This window comes from Megachile rotundata, chromosome 6 (genome assembly GCF_050947335.1).
Source record: "Megachile rotundata isolate GNS110a chromosome 6, iyMegRotu1, whole genome shotgun sequence".
Taxonomy (NCBI): Eukaryota; Metazoa; Arthropoda; class Insecta; order Hymenoptera; family Megachilidae; genus Megachile; species Megachile rotundata.
This window is the reverse complement of record NC_134988.1, coordinates 17,939,233-17,961,086: the sequence shown is the minus strand read 5'-3', so window position 1 is coordinate 17,961,086 and position 21,854 is coordinate 17,939,233. Positions and strand designations below refer to the sequence as shown.

The window sequence follows — 21,854 nt, the reverse complement described above, 5'->3', positions numbered from 1 at the left end:
ATGAAATAAAAGAAACGATATAAAAACTTGTATGATCCATTTTACCGTGTGTTCGTATTTATATAAACATATATGTATACACAACAGTCGATTTTACTATACAGGACGGAACAGTAATTATCAATCATTGTTATCAAACTTGTACAAAACATAGAAAAAACCGTATAAAAAGTTATCGTATAAAAAAGTGAACACACCATGATTTCTGTTGTCATGTTAATAAAGTTTTTTTTTAAATAGATTAATATGCTTTTTCTTAAAAATTAATTACAAAGAATGTAATTTAAGGTAGCAAAAAATGAAGACACTTTGAACATTGATCGTGAAACGAACTTACGTATACAAGCGTTCGCAGCAATAACATTACAATTATCATTTTTTTTTTATCGATTTATAAGTGGAAAATGATTGCGATATCAATAATTGCTGGTCCATCCTGTACACGAACAATGAGCAACGAAACGAACGAAATGATCGGCCAATCAAACGAGTGGCTTTATTCCTCGCACACAGAATTGCGTACTTCTATACGTGGAAATGCCCGTGAAAAGTGCCTTTAATTCTTCGGGTAAAACGATTGTGAAAAAAATCAGTCGCTGATTACTCTCGTTTGAGCAACTATCACCGACACATCATGGGTGGTTCACAAAAGTAAAATGCTTCAGGCAGTACGTATAAGTTGTCCTAGGAAATTTATTATAAATAATCACATTTTTTCTTCTTATCGTTCACTATACAAGGCTCCGTTTATTTTTCTTTCTTCTTTTCGCTTCTGCGTGTATGGCTCTCATATTCTTTTCATCGAATCGCTTCGTTTCTTCGATTCTACGCTTTCCATCTTTCTTTCGCTAACTTTTGCCTCTCAAAAAAACTACCAGCGCTAGCACCCCGAGCTCCCAATCGCACAAGAGAATCCCAAAAACGTGTTGTAACACTCTCTACTTTCGTCTTTGTTTCTTATTCGCGAAAAAAAATCCAAAAATCAACGAAAATAAACAAGCGTCAACAAAAGTGTATACATACATTCAATTTTTGCATTTTCTTTTATTCGAGACAGTCACGTCTCTACTTTGTTCATATGCACTCTTCCTTTTCATTTCTCGGATGTATTCTGCGTGTTTTTATCTGTACCATTTTCTTTCTCCTCGTATTTCTCTGGTCTTGACGTGTATATAGGATGGTTTGCACCGTTCCAAAGCCCAGCCCCGGAATTCAATAACTTTTAATTATCATATATATATATTTATATTTATATATACGTATCTTAATTCATCTAAACTTTTGTGTTCGTTGACGTACGTTACCGTTGAGCGAAACGATTACTCTCAAACAAAAAACACGGCCCAAGCGGATCATCAACCTTGTGATCGCGAGCAACACAGTTCACTCTACAATCACCGAGCTTATCGAGCGACTCGTGCAACAGTATCTCTAGGTACTTTATCCTTCTCGTTAAGGTTGTCCGGTTTCTGTATACCAGTGCCCTAACCTATATATTTCCATGACGATTCAACGGCGATCGATAGCAAAGCTTGCACGCTAAATAAAAACAGCACCGTGTAAAAATAGAGCGATCGCGCGACTATAATCCGCTTCGAGTCGACGTCTCGCGTGAACCTAACGAGTGTCCTATCTCGACGTCCGGTTTCGTCGCGCGAACTCCTGGCTTCCCATCATCTTCGATAAAAAAAAAACTTAAATACAAAATTGGTGCTAAACGTGTTTGAGCATGTCTCACGTATGAAAATAAATCTCCGCGTTACGAAATCCGTCGCAAGCAGCAATTGTTTCTTATGGAGCGTGCATCCAGTTTCGTGATAGGACGACGTCATTCCTATCGAGCGAAACGGACTTACAACCTGGGCCTTTCGAAGCTAGGGCATGTACGTGATCGATGATGCGTAACTATCGTACATGTTCTTCGTGTTCTATCCTAGAAAACATATTTGATAGCGTAGCTGGGCCACGAAACGGAGAAAGGCGATGACGTAATATGATAACTGTTTGTCGTTTTGATCAAATCAAGGAAGATTTCAGCTTTGATCTTGCGAGAGGGCACCGTACTTGTTACCCAGAGAGAGCTTGGGCGCTTGAGCTTGCGAATCTTGCATGCTGTATGATCTGCTTCCCCCTCTATTACGCACTTCCTCGAACGTTCCTTCGTCTCGTTTCCTGAAACGAATTAAACGTTTATTCGATAAACATGTTTTTACAACGTCGCGTCAGCTTTTATCAGTGAATATCGTTAATCCATACCGCCTGCCCCATGGTCCAGTGGGTTCATTGCTTTGCTGCTGTTTCGAGTTCAAAGTTGGGAAATATTCTTCGCTATGTATATCTGGTGCAATGTTCTTTGCCCGTTGTCTGGGACTAGCAGCAACAGGCTGAATATTCCTTAAATGTGGTGGTTTGTAACTACTTCCCGAAGTAACAGGTGGAGGAGGAGGAGCTACTACTTCTGTTACTTCTGGTTGTGGACGGGCTTCAGGCTTTTTCCATGGCCCTAAATGTTTGGGGCCACCTTCTCCAGATTCTCCGTCCGAACTGTTATCCACAGTACCTTTTTCGTCGTCTGATTCTACATCCACAGATTCATTAATCGTCAGATTTCCAATTTTTAAACCAGTATAGTCCTTCTTCTCTTCCTCAAATTCCTTCCATTCGTCTTCATCCTAACAATAACATATACTTTCAATACATGGTACAGCGCAGAGTTATGCATAGTACTTGTATCGGAAAGGAGTAAACAAATGTTATACAGAAGTTTCATTACTGAATTTTGACAAAAGAAATTGTCTTTCAACAGGGCAGATTCCCAATGGAAAAATCATCGAAATAACGTGCGCGATAATAATCACGAACAGCTGCTCTATTTCAGTGAGTTTTCAACGAAAAGTAACCGCACTCGCGTTACGATCCGATTATATAACAAACAATCTGATGCTTCGACGAAAACATAAGATGAATCACGTTAAATACGGAGGTCCTAAATAAGCAGATTAAATTCAGCAATCGTGCGAATGACGTTTGCACGAACAAATATGGCAGCGACCTGTGCTACGGTATTCGCAGTTTCACGTTAGGAACGTATGGTAGACAAGAATTAGAAAAGTGAACGAATACGGTCGAACGAAACAGTTGCAACAGAAACGGATATTCACCTCGGTCTGTTGAGTCTCTTCACCTTCCGGGTTCAGTGGTTTGTCTTTCAATTTCTTTCCCGACCGTTTTCCCGTCTCCTCCAATTTCTTCGCTATTTCCTCTGTGGTAGTAAACTTCTTCCCCTTCGCTTTTTTGCGATCCTTTTTCGCGAAGAAATCATCCAAATCAGCCATACTGCGATGACTTTCGCGGTATACGCGCGATTATCCGCCGAAAAGCTTTTTTTCACGGGAACACGAGATACAGCCTTAACACGGAATGATCGGAGTCACCGCTGCTGTCCACATGGGCTTGTCTTGGCCGGAAGTTCACGCGTTTACTTCGAAGTCAGTATAATATCCAAATATAGCTCCGACTTTTACGAAAGTCAATTTTTTTCGAGTAAAATATTGGAAGAATTCGAATCACTGGATAACGAAGCCTTCTTATCGTCGTATATTTTTCCAATTTTACAAAACATCGAGAAATTTTCAACTCGCGAACAAATATGTGGCGCTGACTGTCTAGCAGAAGACCTGCACAAAAAAATCCAAGGGCTACCTAACCTATAAATAATATAGCGTGTTTGGAATTCGGAAGTACCGAGTCGTTCGCATCGTTTGCAAAATGCTAGAAAAAGTCGTTGCGTTAGATTACTTACGAATCGAGATTCCAATCCACGGAATCTACAGAAAGAATAACACGTGCGAAAAACGTGACTATGCAGAGGTTAATTGATCCACGATTATTGTATGTTCCGTGTAGAGCACTGATGGCGCTACATTACCTTTCACCACTTCCGGAATACGAAATGACAATCTAAGTCGATCAGTTATACCAGTCGTAGAAATTTATTTAACGCAACAAAAAGGAACTGTATATACTAATACTTTGTTGGAATAATATGTTTGTACCATATTTCTTCTATCTGCCACGATAATCATAAAGATATCGATAGAAAATGAAAATTTAACTCTACATTCTTTGGCAAATTCTTAATTTTTTAGAATTCGTACAAATTATTTATAGAAATTGCTTCTACACGACGGGCTTAATTTTGTATCAAATTTTTTAATTCGAAATCAGTTTTCAAGTACGATATAATTCGTTCAAAGCTGTGCCGTCTTTGAGCGAGAGCATCAAATGGTAATCGTGCCAAGAGAGAAGCTGAATCTATTCACGATCAGAGTTTAAGGAGAATAAAATTCAAGCGAATCGTTGGGGATATCGCAAAGAAAGTAAAACGTTTTAAAGTTGGCGCTGCGGGTAACCCCACTTTTTGCTGTCCGGTAGGAGCAACACAGCCGCGCATGTGGAAGAGCACATATAGAGGATCCCTAACTTGAAACGCCAGTAATCGGTTCTAACATTGCTACAAAGCCATCGTGACTGGCGGTGTCTCCTATCCTCGTACCGGTGTACTACGTGCTGAGAAGCATCGCTATTTAACCTGCCTGCAGTTGATCTACTCGTTAGTCTGACGGTTTCGTGTATTTTGAAACGACGAGAAGAGGTGTTCGGCACAGCTTGATCTGTCTATCGGGATCGAGGGAAAATCGGAGCCGGCTGCTACGAAAAGTTCATGTGTCAAGACGTACGGCAAAATGAAGCTAACGCAAAGGTGTCTGAGCAACATCAACAAGATGCTGGATTTTTATTCGCAATTCAACCCTTCGCCACTTTCGATAAAACAGTTCATCGATTTCGGTGAGTGAGCGAGCGAGATAAAGCGAAACGGGGCTTGCTTATTGGCAATCGTTGCATTTCGTCTACTTGGCTTCGAGACGAATTCCTCGCTTACCCTCCCAACGGTTTTCGTTTCTTGCCCTCCGTGTATTCGGCATAACTACGGGAAGAGACGCGAATCGATCGATCAACGACCTCAACAACGGGTGCATCGTTTTCTGGGTTTCTTTCGTGAATCTGTGATCTCCAGGGCATTGTCCCTGTTTCCTGCTTTTGTTTACGTCAAATAAGGACAGTTCGACAACAAACAAATGAATAATTGCGACGGCATTGCTATGCCTTTGGGCTGCTACGTTGACCGTGGCTTTAACAATTACATGGATTTTTCACTTTTTCTCGAAGTAGTCTCCGATGAATCGCGATCAATAATTTGGCCAAGTAGCTCGATAATCGGTGTAGTGCTCCTTGGCCAAGTCCGCGATTAAGCGACTGGGCGATGATGTAATGGTTGCACGCATAAACAAAGATAACACGATTGCATATGCTTACGTTCACTGGAAAACCTTCGGGAGCCTGATCGTATGTCTTCAACATGCGGTTCGTTAGAGGGGAAACAATGAAAAATTAATTGCTCCTGACCTCGAAGGAAACCACGTACGCTTTTCTTCGCTTGCAATGGTTGTGAACGAAAAAGCTCCTTGACCGAGGTCAGGAGTGGGATCAACGAATCGTTAACCCTCGCGCAGCGAATGCAGGGCCATTTTGACCTACATAACTACAGAATCAAATTATGCAAAACGTAGACCTGCTCGTAAAGCTCCTGTATAGAACAAATTGTCCTATACATTTTTAATTGTTCACAGGCTTTTCTTAAGCCTACGTACAATAGCGTTTTAATTATGAGTCAAAATAATCCTGCATTCGTTTACTATATTCGTTTACTACTACTAAACCACGGAACATCCATCTGCTGAAGATTAAGCATGCAATTAGCTTAATTAGAGAATGAAATCAAGACTTAGACTTCGAGCAAATCATTTTATTCTTCGACCTTGGAAGAATATCAGAAGATTGTAAAATGAGGGAAAGTAATCCAAGGCGGTTGCTGCTAAGGGTAAAACAATAAAGAAGATCTACGAAGAAACAGAACGAACGCATGAACTGGTTTAAATCTTAAAAAGGCAAGATACGCAAGGTTGCTGCTCTCCTATTTTCTTGCATCGATCCTTGAAATGTCACTGCACTCTTGTGTCACGTAGCATCAACTTCGTAACAATCCTCTTAATCCGACCACGCTCGACACATCCGATTCCTTAAATTATCCGACAAGCTATTTAAATTAGCTCTGGGACTGTATCGACTCCGGTGCCGACGCACTCAATCATTTAGCCTCTGAAATCGCATCAGCGTCCAGGATTAATCCGCGAATTCCTGTAAATTGCTCTTGCCTCATTTATCAACGACATTGATCCGCATCCAAACTTGCGCCTATTCTCGTTTCAATACCGTGCATACGAATGTTGTGATTCGCAAAGCGTTTCGTGTCCCAGAAAATATATTTTATGTTGAGGAAGGTCGTAATCGACGCTACAGAATCATTCTTAGATTCCGTGCATTCTCCCATTCAATGGAGTTTCGCGTGTTTCGTCTACTTATCGTCTCTGTTTTCGAAGCGTGAAGCCTCGTAGACACGCATCTAACGGGTCTCTGGTTTCATGGTCATTCATTGTCCTCCCGCGTTAATGAATCGATCGTACACTCGCAATATCTCATTTACAAGTCGTAAAGCTCGCAAAGTTTGACCATAATTGCGGATAAACACGCTTCCGAGGTCGCGAAATTCGCGCCGTAAAAACGCACGATTTTCTCGTCGAGGTCAGCATATATGTAACTATTTTTCACTGGAAAGATTGATGCGTCACTTTCATTTCTGCGTATGCGTAGTTTGTTTAGCCGACATGTTAATAAGTGTATAATCCGTTTGAACACCCACTTTTACCTTTGAACTGTTCCGTCTGCGTTATAGAATCAATTACATCCGTATATTCGTTGTTTTCACGCGTTAACGGGAATGCACGTGATCAACGTCATTAGGTCGTCTAGACTCGACGGAATATTTAACCCTGGAACAACACAGACAGGTCATCCGTGAGTCAGACGTACAAAAAGTATGCAACGATGTCTGTACTAAAATTAGGTAGAATATTTTAACGACGGAAAAACAAAATTTTGTTTAACAATTCGACCACGTTCAATTGGTGATGTCGAGCACCAATGACCACCGCTGACCTCCCATGACAATCAACGCGATTAACTATCTAGGCCATCGGTGAGTATCCTCTCTCTAAAGTGTTTTTAACGTTATACAACGGGCAAACATATTAATCAGTATACGTTTCAACAACATCCTGTCTCGCCTTTGATCCACTCTTTGTACATCACGGAATTAATGATATCGATCTGCTGATTGATTCATTTTTTCGACAACAACAATACTTTCTCTTGTTATCACGCTCCATTCGTTTCGATATAATAGGCTCGTATCCAAAAGAATCGTACTTGAGGAGGAGGTCAAGGATGATCGCACCAATCGGTTTATAACCAACGGACCAGTCACTGTCGTTGGTCCCTGGCGGTATTCGCAAAAATAGAGTACATAATTATTGCGGTTGGAACCCTGCCACTTTCCGGAAGCGCGTAAACCCTGAAGTTTGAACTCAGGAAATTCGTGTTCGCCTGTCTGTGACGCGAATAAGCTAATATAACTTTTTTCTCTTCCAAATGCACGTAATCTGAACATGTTGATGTTGCAAGTTGGAAAATAAATGACAATGATACCGTTGGTTCATTGAAAATTCTTGTGTTATTAATATTAATACCGTTTGTCGACGAACGTTACATCCGACAATCATAATAATATTCACCTCGGCGATAAGAAGACCTCCTATCTTTTCCTTCTTGGATTTGTAACCACTTTTGTAGAGAAACTGAAATAATTTAGAATTCGGACATAACAGCAAAGTTGTGTAAATCAAATTTCAAGTTACATTATTTCTAATTTCCGCATCTATTAGCGGTACTCGTAGCTGCATAATTTGCAGTCAGTTTGTTTTTATGTAATACCTTGCAGAACGTTTACATTAACAAAGAACCTTTGTCCAACCACGACAATTTTTCACTTGTCGCATAACCTTTGTACATAGTAGTACCAGACATTAATTCCTATTTCCTAATGGAAGTTGAACAAGTCTAAATATTGTTCAATTCGAATTTACGATGGTTTAATAGCATTTATTTCTATTTAGAGATACTAAACTTTACTGCCGCTAAAATTTCTTTAAATTGACACTGATACGAAGCTCGAAAACGTTCTCTAATTCACTCGGAGAACGTATTTCATGCACGCAGCTGATGCAGTTAGAGAACGTGCATTGGCCTGTGTGCTTTGTATGCGTAGCTACTGTTACATACCGAAAGATTAAAGCTTTAAAACTAAACAGCTGCTTCCTCACCGCACCGGTTACGATCGTTCGTCGACCATTCTAGAAGCGAAAACCAGTCCCTAGATGTTCGCGCGAGCATATACGGCAAATTAAATTCATGATTAATTGCTTTTTTCTCGACAATGATAATATTTGCGTTATTATCCTAATCTTTAATTGAAATTTTATTTAAATATGTATTCAATACGCGTTGAACCGAAAGTAAATCCCACATCTGCAATTAATGAAAAACCGTCGAAACGTAAGTTTGGAGTCGTATCTTGATAACAAAGCAATAAATGGTGGGAGGAAATGCTGATAAAAGAATGGAGAGGTAACGTTTTGTAACACCTACGCTTGGTCGTCGATTGAACGAAAAATACAATTAACCTGGATCGAGAGAATTCTTTGAGCTGCAAGTTGTCTAGACAACTTTTTGCATAGTCGATGATCAGATTTACCAAACAGATCTTTCGTTTCTTGGAAGTCATCGAGTCAGTGATGTAGAATTTTTTACAGTCTGTTAATTGATCGATGAAATTATTTCTCGTCATACACAAGAACAGTAATACACTATAATTCTCTATTATTTCCTATAATTCCTCCAGTATGACCGTGCTCCTCGTACACTCGAAGTTAGTTCAATATTTTTTTATATTGCCTTCCAGATTACTAGATATCATGAATTATTTACGATCCTTTTGACAAAATTGAGCGGACGTGAAAGGTACGTACTTGGTTCTAAAATCGAGGCAATACATTAACAAACTTTGCTCCGATCGTTTCTAAACTATAAACTTTCGAATACCGATCGCGATCGCTACATTGATAACTCTACAAACATTTCGTAACATAAGACATTTACTTTGCAGCAAACTCGTTGTACGTTTTTTCGTTAAAATTATTAACCAAGCAAAATAATTGATATATTACACCTGTCTCCATGATTTCAATAATGTTTTCTTTCGGTTACCGATCAATATTGCCGGACATTGCCCACTACAGAATAGATTAGATTTTTTATCCAACGTTTTTACCTGTATCAGTTTTATTTTTGTTCGCTATAATATCCAGTTAGAAACACGTTCTTTCCGCGTTTGTTATTTTCATTAACACTATCAATTTGTTCGGTGCTGATTCATAGTATTTACCAGAAAGGGAAACTATTTTTAAGAAAATGTTTTCATCTTTTAACTCGATAATAGAGACGATTATAATGGAACCCATTATGTAACAGTAAAGAACCATTATCGACTATTCCACGTATCGAGGCAGTAAACAATCAAATACAAAGTTCAATAGGAATTTTGTAGTATATTTATTTCATTCGGTTTGCACGTGTTCCTCGATCCATTGGAAATCACGACATCGAGGTAATTTTTAAGCGAAAATGAAGGACCTTGGTTCGTCGTAGAAAATTGATTGAACGTGGTTAAAGTCAGGATGTATAGGTCGTTATCCAAGCCAATTTACAGTTTCCATCGCTTTTCCTGATTTCAGAAAGCACGGGAGTGCTTTCTAATTTCGTTTGAATTCCCTGTGGATGAATCGATCGATCGTCGTTTGATCCTCGACCTTCCAATGAACACCCGACTTTCTATTTGAACGAGCTTTGCCTATCGGTTTATACTGAAATTTACGACACATGGCATTTCCCTCTTATTAGACTTTTTGACTGATAATATCGATGATAATTATCTTTAATCATGTACAACCTGCAATCTTTGCATACTTTTAACGAAACCAGTTTTTTAACAAACTGTATTAATATTTCATACATTGCAATCTGAAGTTGCATTTTCCGAAAATATTGATATTCGAGTAGAAGTAAAAGCATTAACTAAGTTTCGGGAAAGGTTGCAGCGAACTTTGTAATTGAACAGCTCGTCTTATTAAATAATCATTCAAGGAAACGGAATATCGATCACGCTACTCGTTCCACCCCGATTCTATCAATCATAGAATTAAGTAATTATTAATTTATTATCCTCTATAGTAGCTTGGAAAAGATTTCAGGTTGATTTCGACGTATTAACGAATAGATCATTTCGATTACAACTATCTGGAGGCTGCTCCAATTAAAGAGAACATTCAAGGCTAACAAAATTCGTCATAATTCATTGCAGCTGAGTGCATTTTGTCGTATTTTGTGACCTTGCAAATAACCGTGATAAATTCTTGGCACATTGGTCCCGCGGACTATGCACCGTAAATAAAAAACTATTTCGGCGTCAATGGCGGGAATCCATTTAGACGAATTTACACGTTACAACCCACTCGTTTGCTACGCATTCGTTCAAAGTCCAAATCGTTGGGAGGCTCGTCTTCTATCTCCTGCACGTAAACAAACGTCACTTTTTCATTGTTATGCATTATCACGAACAGTTCTGTTTTTCTTTGTTTCGCATATTCTAGAACACGCAACCCTCTACAACAGTTTCGCAACGTTGTGTCAATTATGTCCATCTATCCTCGCCTTTTATCGTCGTCGCTTTATCGATTCGGTATAAATTTCAATATTTACATCGCGTCGGTATATACATATTATTAGACTTTGCAATTTCCGAGTCTCGTTTTTTTTAGACCATCGCTTTGTTTAGCGAATTTTGTTTTTTTCCTGTCTGAGATACTTTTAGCAGAGCTTCCGTGAAATTGCAGAAAAATATTACAACGTATGCACCGCGACGAGAAAAGATAACGAACGAGAGAAAAAACATGCCGCTATCGAATTCATTTATCGTTTTTGCAAAACGTAAAATATGATACTGACGTCTCGCGTTGGTTCGTCAATGCGAGATTAAACACTTGACTTACTAGTAATCTTCTAAACATATTTCATTCGATTTTATTCGCTACAAAATGTGCGGTTCTTTCAGAGATTTATTTCTTACTTTTATGGTCTGTGAGTTTTAAGAAGATAATGGGAAAATATTGAGTCACCGACGATGTCAATTTCATGGTTCACTTACAAACTCGTAGAGTTCAATGCAAACCGGTAATTCGATCAAGGTGCACACGGGACTTTGATCGTAGAAAATCGTAATTTCACGGCAATTTATTGTCGTTAACTGGTTGCACCTGGGAATGCATTAGCTTTTCCATCTATCGTATTACAAGAGAATGCAGATCTCTTTAGTGCAATAGCTATATAGAGATATTCTTAGAGAGTTAAATAATAATTTCCTGAGAAATTATTACCTCTTTCTTATTTAACCCTCAAATTTTACTTGGAAATCTACGATAACAGCTGCTGTGCTAATCGGAGAAAGTTATCAGTGTCCGTTCATAAAATTTATTGAACTCGCGGCTTACACGGAATAAATTTAATCCAATTAAGCAATGGGTTCAAGTTATCGACAATGACGTAAACTTAATCATATTTTACATGTCGACTTTTACGATGGTCGATCTAAGTGTGCTTTCGATCAACAAAAATAACAGCAAATTTATTTCTGATGCAATGAAATGAAAGCAAGAAAATGCACGAGTGTTATTAAACCGTAAGATTCGTTTATGAGAGCTGTATAATAGTTAAGATAAGATATCGCACTCGGTAACTGACTCGGGATCGAAAACAAATAGTTAGTTTTTAATAACAACTGGCGAGAGACTATCAATTGCTTTTATCGTAAAATTTATATCGGGAGATGTACTTGAGATTGATTAGAATTGTTATTTAACCGGGATCGCGTGACAAGTCATGAATTGGTTGTTTCCAGATTGGACTGGAAGTACTCTTCGTAAATCCAACCGCGTAATTAAGCCTTTCGTTGCAGAAATGTATATATCTTGTTGAAAGCCGGGTATTAACGAAGTAGTTACTATGAAAAATAATAACAAATAATAGCGATTGATTGAAAAGTACACGATGACGCAATTCCAAGTTAATAACCACTTGATTACAGACATCGAGTAAAACTAAGCATGCTTCGTTGCGCTCGATGAGGCAAAGAAAAGCATCTCGAGCGTCATGGGAGAACTGTATATTCAATTATCGATATTGTTTAACAACAGTCGCGTTAACTAGGTCAGTACGTTTTACCGACGATAGACGGTGCCTATTGATTCGCGAACATTTTACAGACGTCACGCAATAACGTTTCATTGAATTTCGGAAATAGGGTGCAAGCGACATTACGAGTCTATTCAACCCTTTACTTAATCCTCTGCTCGATATACGTTGCTTTGGAGAATAAATTGGTAATAACTTATTTGGGTCGCGACTAACCCGGTTCCACCGAATGTGACATAACAGTCTGGACAACCTTGGGTTCGGAAATAGAATAATGTCAGTATTTAAGGGTCGTTATCACATGTGTCTGACTATTCGTTGTCGTTTCTACTGCGAATATTTCAATGCAATAAAATTTAGATTAAACCCTCGTAAAATTAACCTCGTGAATAGGCTTTGAAGACTTCTAAATCGATTTAGAATTATGTCCACCTATCGATCGATCAAACTTTAATAACTCCCTTTAACTAGAAGCTCGGCAGTGCTGGCACGTTGATGTAAGGCCAACGTAAACATACTGTCCATCCCAAGAGGACTGATAAAACGGTATCAATCTAACCAGGGTCGCGCCTACCATCGAAATGTATGGTGGGGACGTGATAAACAGAGAACGCCATAGGCTGCTCGTAGGCGTAAGTACGTCTTTGACCTACTTGGAGCCTATAAAATAAAAGATTACAAAAAACATATGTCTCCCAATTTGAAATGTTGTTTTCTAATTTATACCTTTTGATGTCCGATAAATTATTCGAAACAATCGTAATATCTTCACTCGAAAGTGATTGTCTAGGAAAAATGATCGTCTCGAAAACGAACCTTGAACTCCTTTCTCAAAAATATACCGTAACACGTGCGTGTCGCGTGAAAAGATAGAATCTTCGAAAAATTATTTCCTCATTTACCGCAAAAACAACCTTGCGCAACAATGTCTTATTTGCGAAGCTGGTTGTTTGGCGTTTCTTCCACCCATCAAAACAAAGTCGTTGTTTATAGGGGCTTTAAATCGTCACCGATAAGATCGTTCGAGAGTCTTGCGATTTTTCTTCTCAATATTCGCGTGCTTCTGTTATCGGGCGAGACATAAAAACAAGGCATATCAATGGATAACCTGAGCTACGATAGATTAAGGGAACAAAAAATATTCATGAACCTGGGCCAATGACCGGGAAGAAAGTAATGAAACGAAAACTAGATTCGACGAATATCTCGCATGATTATTAATCATCGTCTTTTCTTATCGGTAGTTTGCCAAACACGGGGCATTTAGCGATTAGACGGAGCGTAATTGTTTCGAAAATTAGTGCTGTTCGCTCGCAGTTAATATGAAAATTATATGTTTCAGGTCTGAGCGCTTGCGAAAGGAAGTCCTTTATATTTTTAAGGAAGGAACTGCCTGTCCGACTGGCTAACATTATGAAAGAGATCCACCTGCTGCCGGACAACTTACTGAAAACGCCTAGTGTGGGCATAATAAATAATTTATACGCCACATCGTTCGAGGATATCATGCAGTTTGAGAAGGTCGAAGTCAACGAGACTACTTTGGACAAGTGAGTTTAAACGGTCTTGAACGGTCTACTGTTCCGTTCATTAACACTGACCATTCTTAGATGTTCGAACAAGTGTAATTAACATCCTCTATTTAGTAAGTTGTCACCTGGCTAAACGATACATCTGTGTTTTACTCATAGATTCTGTCAAACTCTGGTCAAAATCCGAAACAGACACAAGGATATCGTTGAGACGATGGCTCAAGGTGTACTGGAACTCAAAGAATCGTACGACGTCGATGCTCAAACGGAACACAACATTCAGTATTTCTTGGACAGATTCCTGATGTCTCGAATCTCAATTCGTATGCTGATCAATCAACACAGTAGGTTCATTTATTTAATTTCTACGCAAAAACGACTACTCATCAGAGTCTTATAAGCTTAAAAAACGCTCGTTTCTTGCAGCTCTCCTATTTGGCAGTGAGTTGAATGGCCACAGTACACACGTGGGCTCTATAGACCCATCTTGTGATATTATCAGCGTTGTGAAAGACGCATACGAGAAAGCGAGGTTACTCTGTGACCAATATTATCTAGCGTGTCCGGAATTGATAGTCAAACAACATAACGGCAAGTTTGAAAAATGTTGATTGTACTAGAATTTTGCTAGTAAGTAGTATGATATAAACAATTATTTGTAGTAGGTATTAGCTCGAAGTAGTCAGTACGAATCCCTTAAATTCTATAACCGTTAGCAAACGACATTGCAAAATTTTTCATCGAGGCATTCTCGATAAACGATGAAAAGCGATAAACGTAGTCCTCGTATAAAATATCGTTTACAAGACTGTAAAGAGCTGCTTGTCTCATTGTATTTCGTTCCTTTCCTTTTCAGAGCAGGACCGATGTAGCCAAATTAGAATAGTTTACGTACCGAGTCACTTGTTTCATATGTTGTTCGAGCTGTTCAAAAACAGCATGCGAGCAGTGATGGAACAAACTAACTCCAGTTACGAATATCCACCGATCGAAGTGATCGTATCTCGTGGAAAAGAAGACATTTGCGTAAAGGTAAAAATCCACGAATTTTCACATTTTGGTTGGTTGTCGCCCGGGGCGTCAACGGTTATCAATTAACATCGATGGAATTCGTGCCTGTCGTTATGAAACATTGGTATTCGATATCAATGCGTTAGTTATTCAACACCGTGCTCCTTAGCAAGAACGTTATCGAAACATCAGACTTAATTTCCATACAGCTTACATGCGGAAACTTCAAGTAGCTAGAGAACGGTGTTTCCCTTTTGAGAAAATTCAAGCAAGATTAACCGCCGTACTAAAATTTCTTGCAGATGTCTGATCGAGGCGGTGGTATCCCTCGTTCGCAAATGGACCACTTGTTCAAGTACATGTACAGCACAGCGCCTCGACCAAGCAAATCGGACGACCACACGGTTCCATTAGCCGGATATGGTTACGGTCTTCCAGTTTCTCGGTTGTATGCCAGATATTTCCACGGTGATCTCGTCCTTCAAAGTTGCGACGGTTATGGTACTGACGCCATCATATATCTCAAGGCAAGAATCTAGTATTTGATTACATAATGTCGGATAATACGGTATCGTTACGTTCTGCACTCGCTGCTCATTTGTCCACCGTACAACGGTTCGCCTGTTGATTTTGCTAACACGAATTGAAACTCGACAGGCTTTATCGAACGAAGCCAACGAATTGCTGCCAATCTTCAACAAGACCTCGTCCAAGTTCTATCGAACCGCAGTATCGAGTACCGATTGGAGCAGTCAATGCGGTGGTGGGATGGCCACAAGGCAATTGCGTATGAGCCACGTTCAAGGGCACACACTTCCACGAGGAATGGAAGCCAGGTACTGCTAGCGAAATTCCGTCTTGATGGACCAAAAATTAGAGAAGTAAGCGAACGTGCATATCGATCACTACTTTACGTATTTATCAGTGTACCAGTATTCTAAGAAACATTCACGTTTGACAGGGTTACTAATCGGAACAACTGCTTCGGTTGCAGATAGGTCGGAAAAAGTTCGGCGACTTCTGGCCCGTGGAACGTAGAGAAACGAGAGCAATCTATGATCGAAACCACCGGTTATCGAGTTCGCGTTTGTCACAAAAATTGTAGAGGACTGACCGTAACGAGGTTGATGTCAGTCAGAAATGTTGTACACGCGGTTACGACGCTCTACATATCACGATAACTGAAACTTCGTATTCGACTGCACTGCGTACATACATTTATTCTTTTGTCTTGTTTACATATTGTGTTCTTTATAACGAAAGAAATCGTACGACGTTCGAGCATCCAGATAGCTCGCGGATATTTTGTAAAACTTTGTTTCTTTTTTCGCGCGAATATTGTATAATATCATTTCGTAATTCAAGTAATTAAGTCTAGAGGCTTACCTAGTTACTCTACAGAAATCGTTCTTTTCTGTTTTTTATATACGTATATATATATATGTTGTATGTTCTTTTTTTTCTAAGTCGACGCTTTAATCGCGTAATTAATTCCGAAATATTTTCTTTTCGTTCGAGTAAGAAACCGTGCAAACGAACGTTTAGATGAAATTCGTGATCGATAATAAAGCGGAGTTTTCTAAGCACCTGAAGAATTTTTATAGGAAAAAAGATTGATATAAAACATGGACTGTGATTCGATGCGTGAATATAGAGTTTGAATGTAGGTAGACGAATTTTGAATCCGTTACGTTTTTAATCTCGTAAAAATAGAAATTAGTAACTTAATTACCTGTACGAGAAGGCTGTAGAGACGCGAGAATTTGTCTCTGTCGCTTTCCTGAAAAGTATTTTATACGTCGCGAACGGGTCAACAAATTCTTACGAATCGTCTGTTCATTTACAGTTTGTAAGATTACGTGGACAAAAGTTTGTATGCGATAAATTTATTATTCAGACAAACGCAACTACCACAGTGAGAACGGAATGAACGAATAGAGAATCTCGCGAATTTTTTTTTTTAATGAAATGAAAGGCATAAGTGTATATCATTTCGCGAATGTTACATATAATTCTTTCTCGCGAATGATATTCACGATGTAGTTGCAGATGTACTCTGTATGTTCCCTGTATATATAATCTTAAATTTGTAGAAAAATCAGAGCAAATATTATATTCGTTAGAGGCGACAATTTTTAGCTGTTAATTACAGACTGTAGAAAATATTCGCGCGCGTTGCGCTCAGCGAATTCTTGAAGACATTGTTAATAAACGTATTACGCGACGAAAGGTCTTATCTTTCTGTCTAAATTCCATCGTCGAATTAAATTTTTTGGTAGTGAAAGGAGAGGGGTTTGTAAAAAATAAACATTAAAAATGAAACACATCGAACACTAAACCACAATACATGAACGAATTCGAGAAGAGATTCAAAATAAAATTCTTTAATCCATTATTACTGAAACACATTGAAAGGCTTCAATGGATCTATCTCATCCATCAATTAAACATACACTAGTATTTATTAACGCATTGCTGTATTTTTATTACGTTTGGCCATGCGCGTACCCATATAAGTATTGAATCGTTCGACAAATTGTTCCTTTTCTCTTTTACCGCACGCTTTGCTCGCTAAATAATAAAAAGTACGTGTTATATAGCGATAACGATAATTTTCATTTGTAAAATAACGCTACCTTATGTACATGCCTGACGTTTATCAAGTGTGCCCAGGTGATTCAACAAAACGTTCAGTAGCCATAGCTAAACATTGACAGGTGTTGGCATATAATTATCGTCGATTGGACAACGTTATTACAGAATCGTGATTCTCTGTTCTATCTTAACGTCTGACCAATCGATGACAATTTACAGAAATCAGGTTGTAGCCGATTCAAGTGTATCGAAACAGAAGCAATGGACGATAGGGAAGCATGAAAAACAACGAACAGAATTACTGTCGAACAACTACTTTATCAATCTTTAAAACAAGAAATCGAAAACAACCGCGAGTAGAATGTTAAAACGAATCGTTAAAAATTAAATGAAATTGTTTAAAAAATATTGATCGAATTAATTTTGGGACTAAATTCCAAACGTGTATGTACGTTACATGAGCCTTTCCCAAAGCCCTTCATTGTTCTTCTTCGTTTCGAGTTTGGCACCATCGAATTATAACTCGTCTCCCTTTTTTCCAGCAACAAGAATATGCGTTCGATTTCAAAGACAATACACGGACCTCTATACCCGATAAAAGTTTATCACAATAATAAAGTTTCTTAGTGCGCGTCCTACAAGTTTAGTGTACAATACAATTCGTGTATCTCGATTGTAGATTCCAAAAATACAATCTCGTTCATCTTCGTATCGGCACGAATTTCCAAAAAGAAACTCTAATATTGAATTGCACGTGTTTTCTTGTTCGATTTTCGTCGTATGAAAATTAATTACACGCGTATCGTGGAGAGTTTTAAAGCTATCAAGCGATTTCTTTTTACGGTGATCTTTGGAAAATACGCTATTAGAATTGGTGTATGATCCTCGAGCGAGATCCGACAGATCTATCGACTTTGAACAAAAGAATCATATCGATGTACTAACTTAAATAATGTAATAAAAATGATCCGATTTTTCCACGGATCTCGCTCTTTGCTTTTGCCTTTTGTTTTCTGGTCAATGGGATCTCTTCATTCAGGCAACCAACTATTGCTAAAATTCCCTTAAATTCTTATTCAACGGTTCACCTATACTACAATGTATATACAGCATGGCAGTGATTATACACTCTACATATCCTTGCCGTACAATACACGTGCTACAAAAATTTTGCAACGTTGAAACTGCTTAACACCTTGACGACTGCACATTTCACAGAATCTTTTATCAACAAAATAATATACATAAAGCATAATTAGCACACGATAATGTAAAATGTGATGTTTATCACAAGTACAAGAGACAGTGTGGCATCAAGGTTTTACTTAAAAATTTACCAAATATACGTACATTACAAAATCGTTCATTTCCAAATTATGCACACAAATAACATAAACGTAAAGAGACTAAAAGAACAACGCGGATCAAAGATTCCTTACGCAAAATATCAGCCGTCAAAGAGTCGATATAGGTTCGTAAACAATCGTGTTGCTATCGATTGTTTACAACATCTTCCTTTTCGATCAATGAATTAATTCTGACTTGTTTCAGCTATGTCTCGTGCGACTCGAGTAAAATTATCGGCGCAGATCGAACAACAACGTGCTCGTCGTGTCTACTTAGCTACGAACTTGGCATGTTTCGTTTACAATATACTCCACATCTCTCATAGTACATCGCGTTAGAAGGGCAAAATTTTGTTGGCAAGTCAAATAACACCTGCGCCATCAAAATCAATTTTATCAGAAGCGAACATAGTGAACCCTCAAAAATTCACCTAAATTTATCAAGTTTAAAATAACTAAAAGAAGAAGCAGAAATTTGCTAGTCATATGCTAATTAATGTGTGTGATCAATTAACCTTCGAATGGCAAGCTGCTAAAGCGGAAGCAATTTATGAATTTGATTTTGAAATTTGTTAGACCGTCACTTTTTCAATATACGAGGTACCGTTAAATATCTTTCGTTGGTCTGGTTCAATAGAGAATCAGCTCCACCTTTCGAGGGTCAACATCACTGAAAGCAAAGATCTTTGTTCAGGTAAAATTCGAGTTACTTTTCTTGCGACTATGGCTAACTTTTATTATATCGGAAAATCTTGAAACACTACGGATCAACTAAGAAATCCAAGTAGATTGTTCGGGCCAGTTTTTTGTTTTTATCACGCGCGTAGAAAAATAAGGGAAACGAACCGTCGTTCGATACGAAGAGACAACAATATAATGGAGCGCCTCACGGTGACTGCGGATAATTTACGTGTAATTTGAACGGTTAGTAAATTACGCTCGATTACATTCCTCATACGACATTAGTACAATTATGAATTATAATCTAGGACATAGTCGCTACTCAAATAGATACTTTATAATAATTACTCTTTGTAGTCTATCAAAATATTCATCACAGTGCTACGGACACAAAAAATTGTGTTCTGTTTTATACGTGTAAATAATGATCCTTTTTTTGTTTCTTTTCTTTTTTTTCTCCTTTACTTCGAGCAGGAAATGTCGCGTAATCCAGCCATCTCGTTGATCGCAAACATTTCATACGAAAGCATGTTCCTACCATTTTTTTTCTCCCTTTCATTTTCTTAATAAAATAAACGATGCATCTTCTCATCGTCTTTCAATTTTCTTTCTTCTCTGAAAATATCAACGAATCGATAAATCGTATCTATTTTAAATTACACTTTAAACGATTTTCTAGATCACATATTTCTCTTTCTCTCTTTGTTGGAGGGGGTGTGGGGGTGGTTTTGTACAACACAGTTTCAGGATTCCTTCATTCTTTCGTGTCAACGAGAGACCCGATTCTTGATATTTTCTATGCTCTCGGATCGCTTCTCACTTCCTTCGTTTTTCTTTATGCTTTTTTTTTATCTTTAATAACATAGTGTACTACACACACATGACAATATCATCATCCCGTTAAAAAAATTCTTATTCGACTTTACACGTGACTCTTATATTTACAACAATAGATACAGAAAGATGGCCTTCCAAAGGAGATCTTCCAGCTTTTAAATCCACGAAGTTTGGCAAGCTAGAAACCTGTTTTAAAAAACGCGTCACTGAAATAAACGTTCAAGCGCGCGAAAGTTGAAAGACAAGAACTCTTCTGGCGCGAGCTTTCGCTACACACAAAAGCTACGCCGGAAAACTAAAACACCGCACCCGTTCAAAAATATCGAGTAAACGAAAGGACATACTTTACTTCGATTAACAATTTTGATCAACAACCAAACAAAATTCAAAGAAACAATGGGGATAAGCTAACGCTAACGTGCGTGTTCTTTGTAATACGATTAAAAATCACTGATGAATCAAACAAAACAAGAACTAAACAACAAAACATGAAGTTATTCAATGTTCCCTTTAGTGTACCTTTCTCAATACTCTTTTCAAACATTTCCTTCAAGAGAAACAATGTTTTCTTTTCAAACTTTATTCCTCCGATCACTTATATCTCCCTTCAATGTTCTTCGCGAAAATCCTCTTAAAATACGATCATGCATTTGCAAAAGATAACCTTATTGACATTGAAAAATCTTTCTCGGTTCACGTTCATTTTCATATTCAATTTCCACAAAGGTATTCCATTAAATTCATTTCGACAATCGTTCTTGAATAAAGGATCATTTCTTCGTAAAAATTCGTTCTTTCTAAATATTGCATCGAGAATTAATGGAATCTCAGTTTCAAACGTATTCTTTCTTCGCAAGAATCGTGCTTAAAGACTCTGAAGATTAACGTCCACTCGTTTCCATCTTCGTTAAACCTCTGCGCGAAGGGGACTAGGTGAACGGAGCGATTGACAACAACCCCATGGAAAGAGCCACGTGGCTCAGCACCTTGGCGAGAATTTCGGGTTGGTAGGACCGTGGATGTAGCTGCGGAGTTCCTTTGGTGGCTCTGATCCGAAATCCGACGCTGTGTCGACGTCGGACTTACGACAAATAATCATACGGATGTCCGTGTGCAAGTAGATCCGACCTGATTTACCGGACATAAATCTGAAACGAGACGGCTGGTTTTAACACACCCCGGGACATCTATTTAACCAGGAATTAAGGTTCTCTTCTAGCCAGGGATATTTCGGAATATGCAAAACACAAAAGTGGACAAAACTGAAGTTGTTCGGAAGTAGAAATAGAGATGTACGCACCTAAGATGTACGAGGTAGCGTAGCGTTTTGTCCCGCAGTGTTCTCTGACGTAAAAAAGTATGAGATCGTGGCGGCATATCAGAAAGATCGTATAGTACTACGAACATCTTAACGACTGTACCCAAAGGATTGAGAAGCGTTACTTGTATAGTACCGCTTCTTGGTACCTGGTAGCCCTTTTTGCCCAAATTAATGTGTGCCTACGCAAAAGTAACATCGTTCGTTTCATCG

At 38.5% G+C, this 21,854-nt stretch overlaps 3 protein-coding genes across 10 annotated transcripts in view; 1 reads left to right on the top strand and 2 right to left on the bottom strand.

Moving 5' to 3' along the window:
- Positions 1-675: 675 nt before the first annotated feature.
- On the bottom strand, positions 676-3,949 carry LOC100876202 (protein CDV3 homolog). The gene is made up of 4 exons (XM_012287405.2): positions 3,803-3,949; positions 3,162-3,707; positions 2,257-2,672; positions 676-2,172 (listed from the first exon to the last, which is right to left on the bottom strand). Exons 2-4 carry the CDS (start codon positions 3,333-3,335, stop codon positions 2,034-2,036), a joined length of 729 nt encoding a protein of 242 aa, XP_012142795.1. The 5' UTR covers positions 3,336-3,707; positions 3,803-3,949; the 3' UTR covers positions 676-2,033.
- A 534-nt stretch (positions 3,950-4,483) lies between these two features.
- Positions 4,484-17,093, top strand: Pdk (pyruvate dehydrogenase kinase). 4 transcript variants are annotated; one of them, XM_003704138.3, is made up of 8 exons: positions 4,484-4,848; positions 13,664-13,871; positions 14,013-14,197; positions 14,280-14,444; positions 14,710-14,885; positions 15,167-15,391; positions 15,522-15,700; positions 15,859-17,093. In XM_003704138.3, the coding sequence occupies exons 1-8, from the start codon at positions 4,746-4,748 to the stop codon at positions 15,860-15,862; spliced, it is 1,245 nt and encodes a 414-aa protein (XP_003704186.2). In that variant the 5' UTR covers positions 4,484-4,745; the 3' UTR covers positions 15,863-17,093. The 4 variants fall into 4 exon arrangements, with proteins under 4 accessions (XP_003704186.2, XP_012142777.1, XP_012142778.1 ...); XM_012287387.2 differs by having other exon boundaries at positions 15,522-15,745; positions 15,826-17,093; XM_012287388.2 differs by having other exon boundaries at positions 4,485-4,848; positions 15,522-15,745.
- A 139-nt stretch (positions 17,094-17,232) lies between these two features.
- atos (atos homolog atossa) overlaps positions 17,233-21,854 on the bottom strand; it is a 28,180-nt gene continuing 23,558 nt past the window's right edge. For all 5 annotated transcript variants that reach the window (XM_012287403.2, XM_076532945.1, XM_076532944.1 and 2 more), the window contains 2 exons: positions 21,624-21,823; positions 17,233-21,471 (listed from right to left, as the gene is read on the bottom strand). In XM_012287403.2, coding sequence (XP_012142793.2) covers positions 21,303-21,471; positions 21,624-21,823 — 369 coding nt within the window. In that variant the 3' untranslated portion in view covers positions 17,233-21,302. The remainder of the gene's footprint in view (positions 21,472-21,623; positions 21,824-21,854) is intronic.

Excerpts from the sequence above, each read along its gene's own strand:
- LOC100876202 (XM_012287405.2), bottom strand. The coding sequence starts at position 3,335 with ATGGCTGATTTGGATGATTTCTTCGCGAAAAAGGATCGCAAAAAAGCG. Across the intron at positions 2,673-3,161 it reads AAGAGACTCAACAGACCGAG|GATGAAGACGAATGGAAGGA; the intron begins GTGAATATCCGT and ends TGTTATTGTTAG. Across the intron at positions 2,173-2,256 it reads ACTGGACCATGGGGCAGGCG|GAAACGAGACGAAGGAACGT; the intron begins GTATGGATTAAC and ends AATTCGTTTCAG.
- Pdk (XM_012287387.2), top strand. The coding sequence starts at position 4,746 with ATGAAGCTAACGCAAAGGTGTCTGAGCAACATCAACAAGATGCTGGAT. Across the intron at positions 14,886-15,166 it reads AAGAAGACATTTGCGTAAAG|ATGTCTGATCGAGGCGGTGG; the intron begins GTAAAAATCCAC and ends AATTTCTTGCAG. Across the intron at positions 15,392-15,521 it reads ACGCCATCATATATCTCAAG|GCTTTATCGAACGAAGCCAA; the intron begins GCAAGAATCTAG and ends GAAACTCGACAG.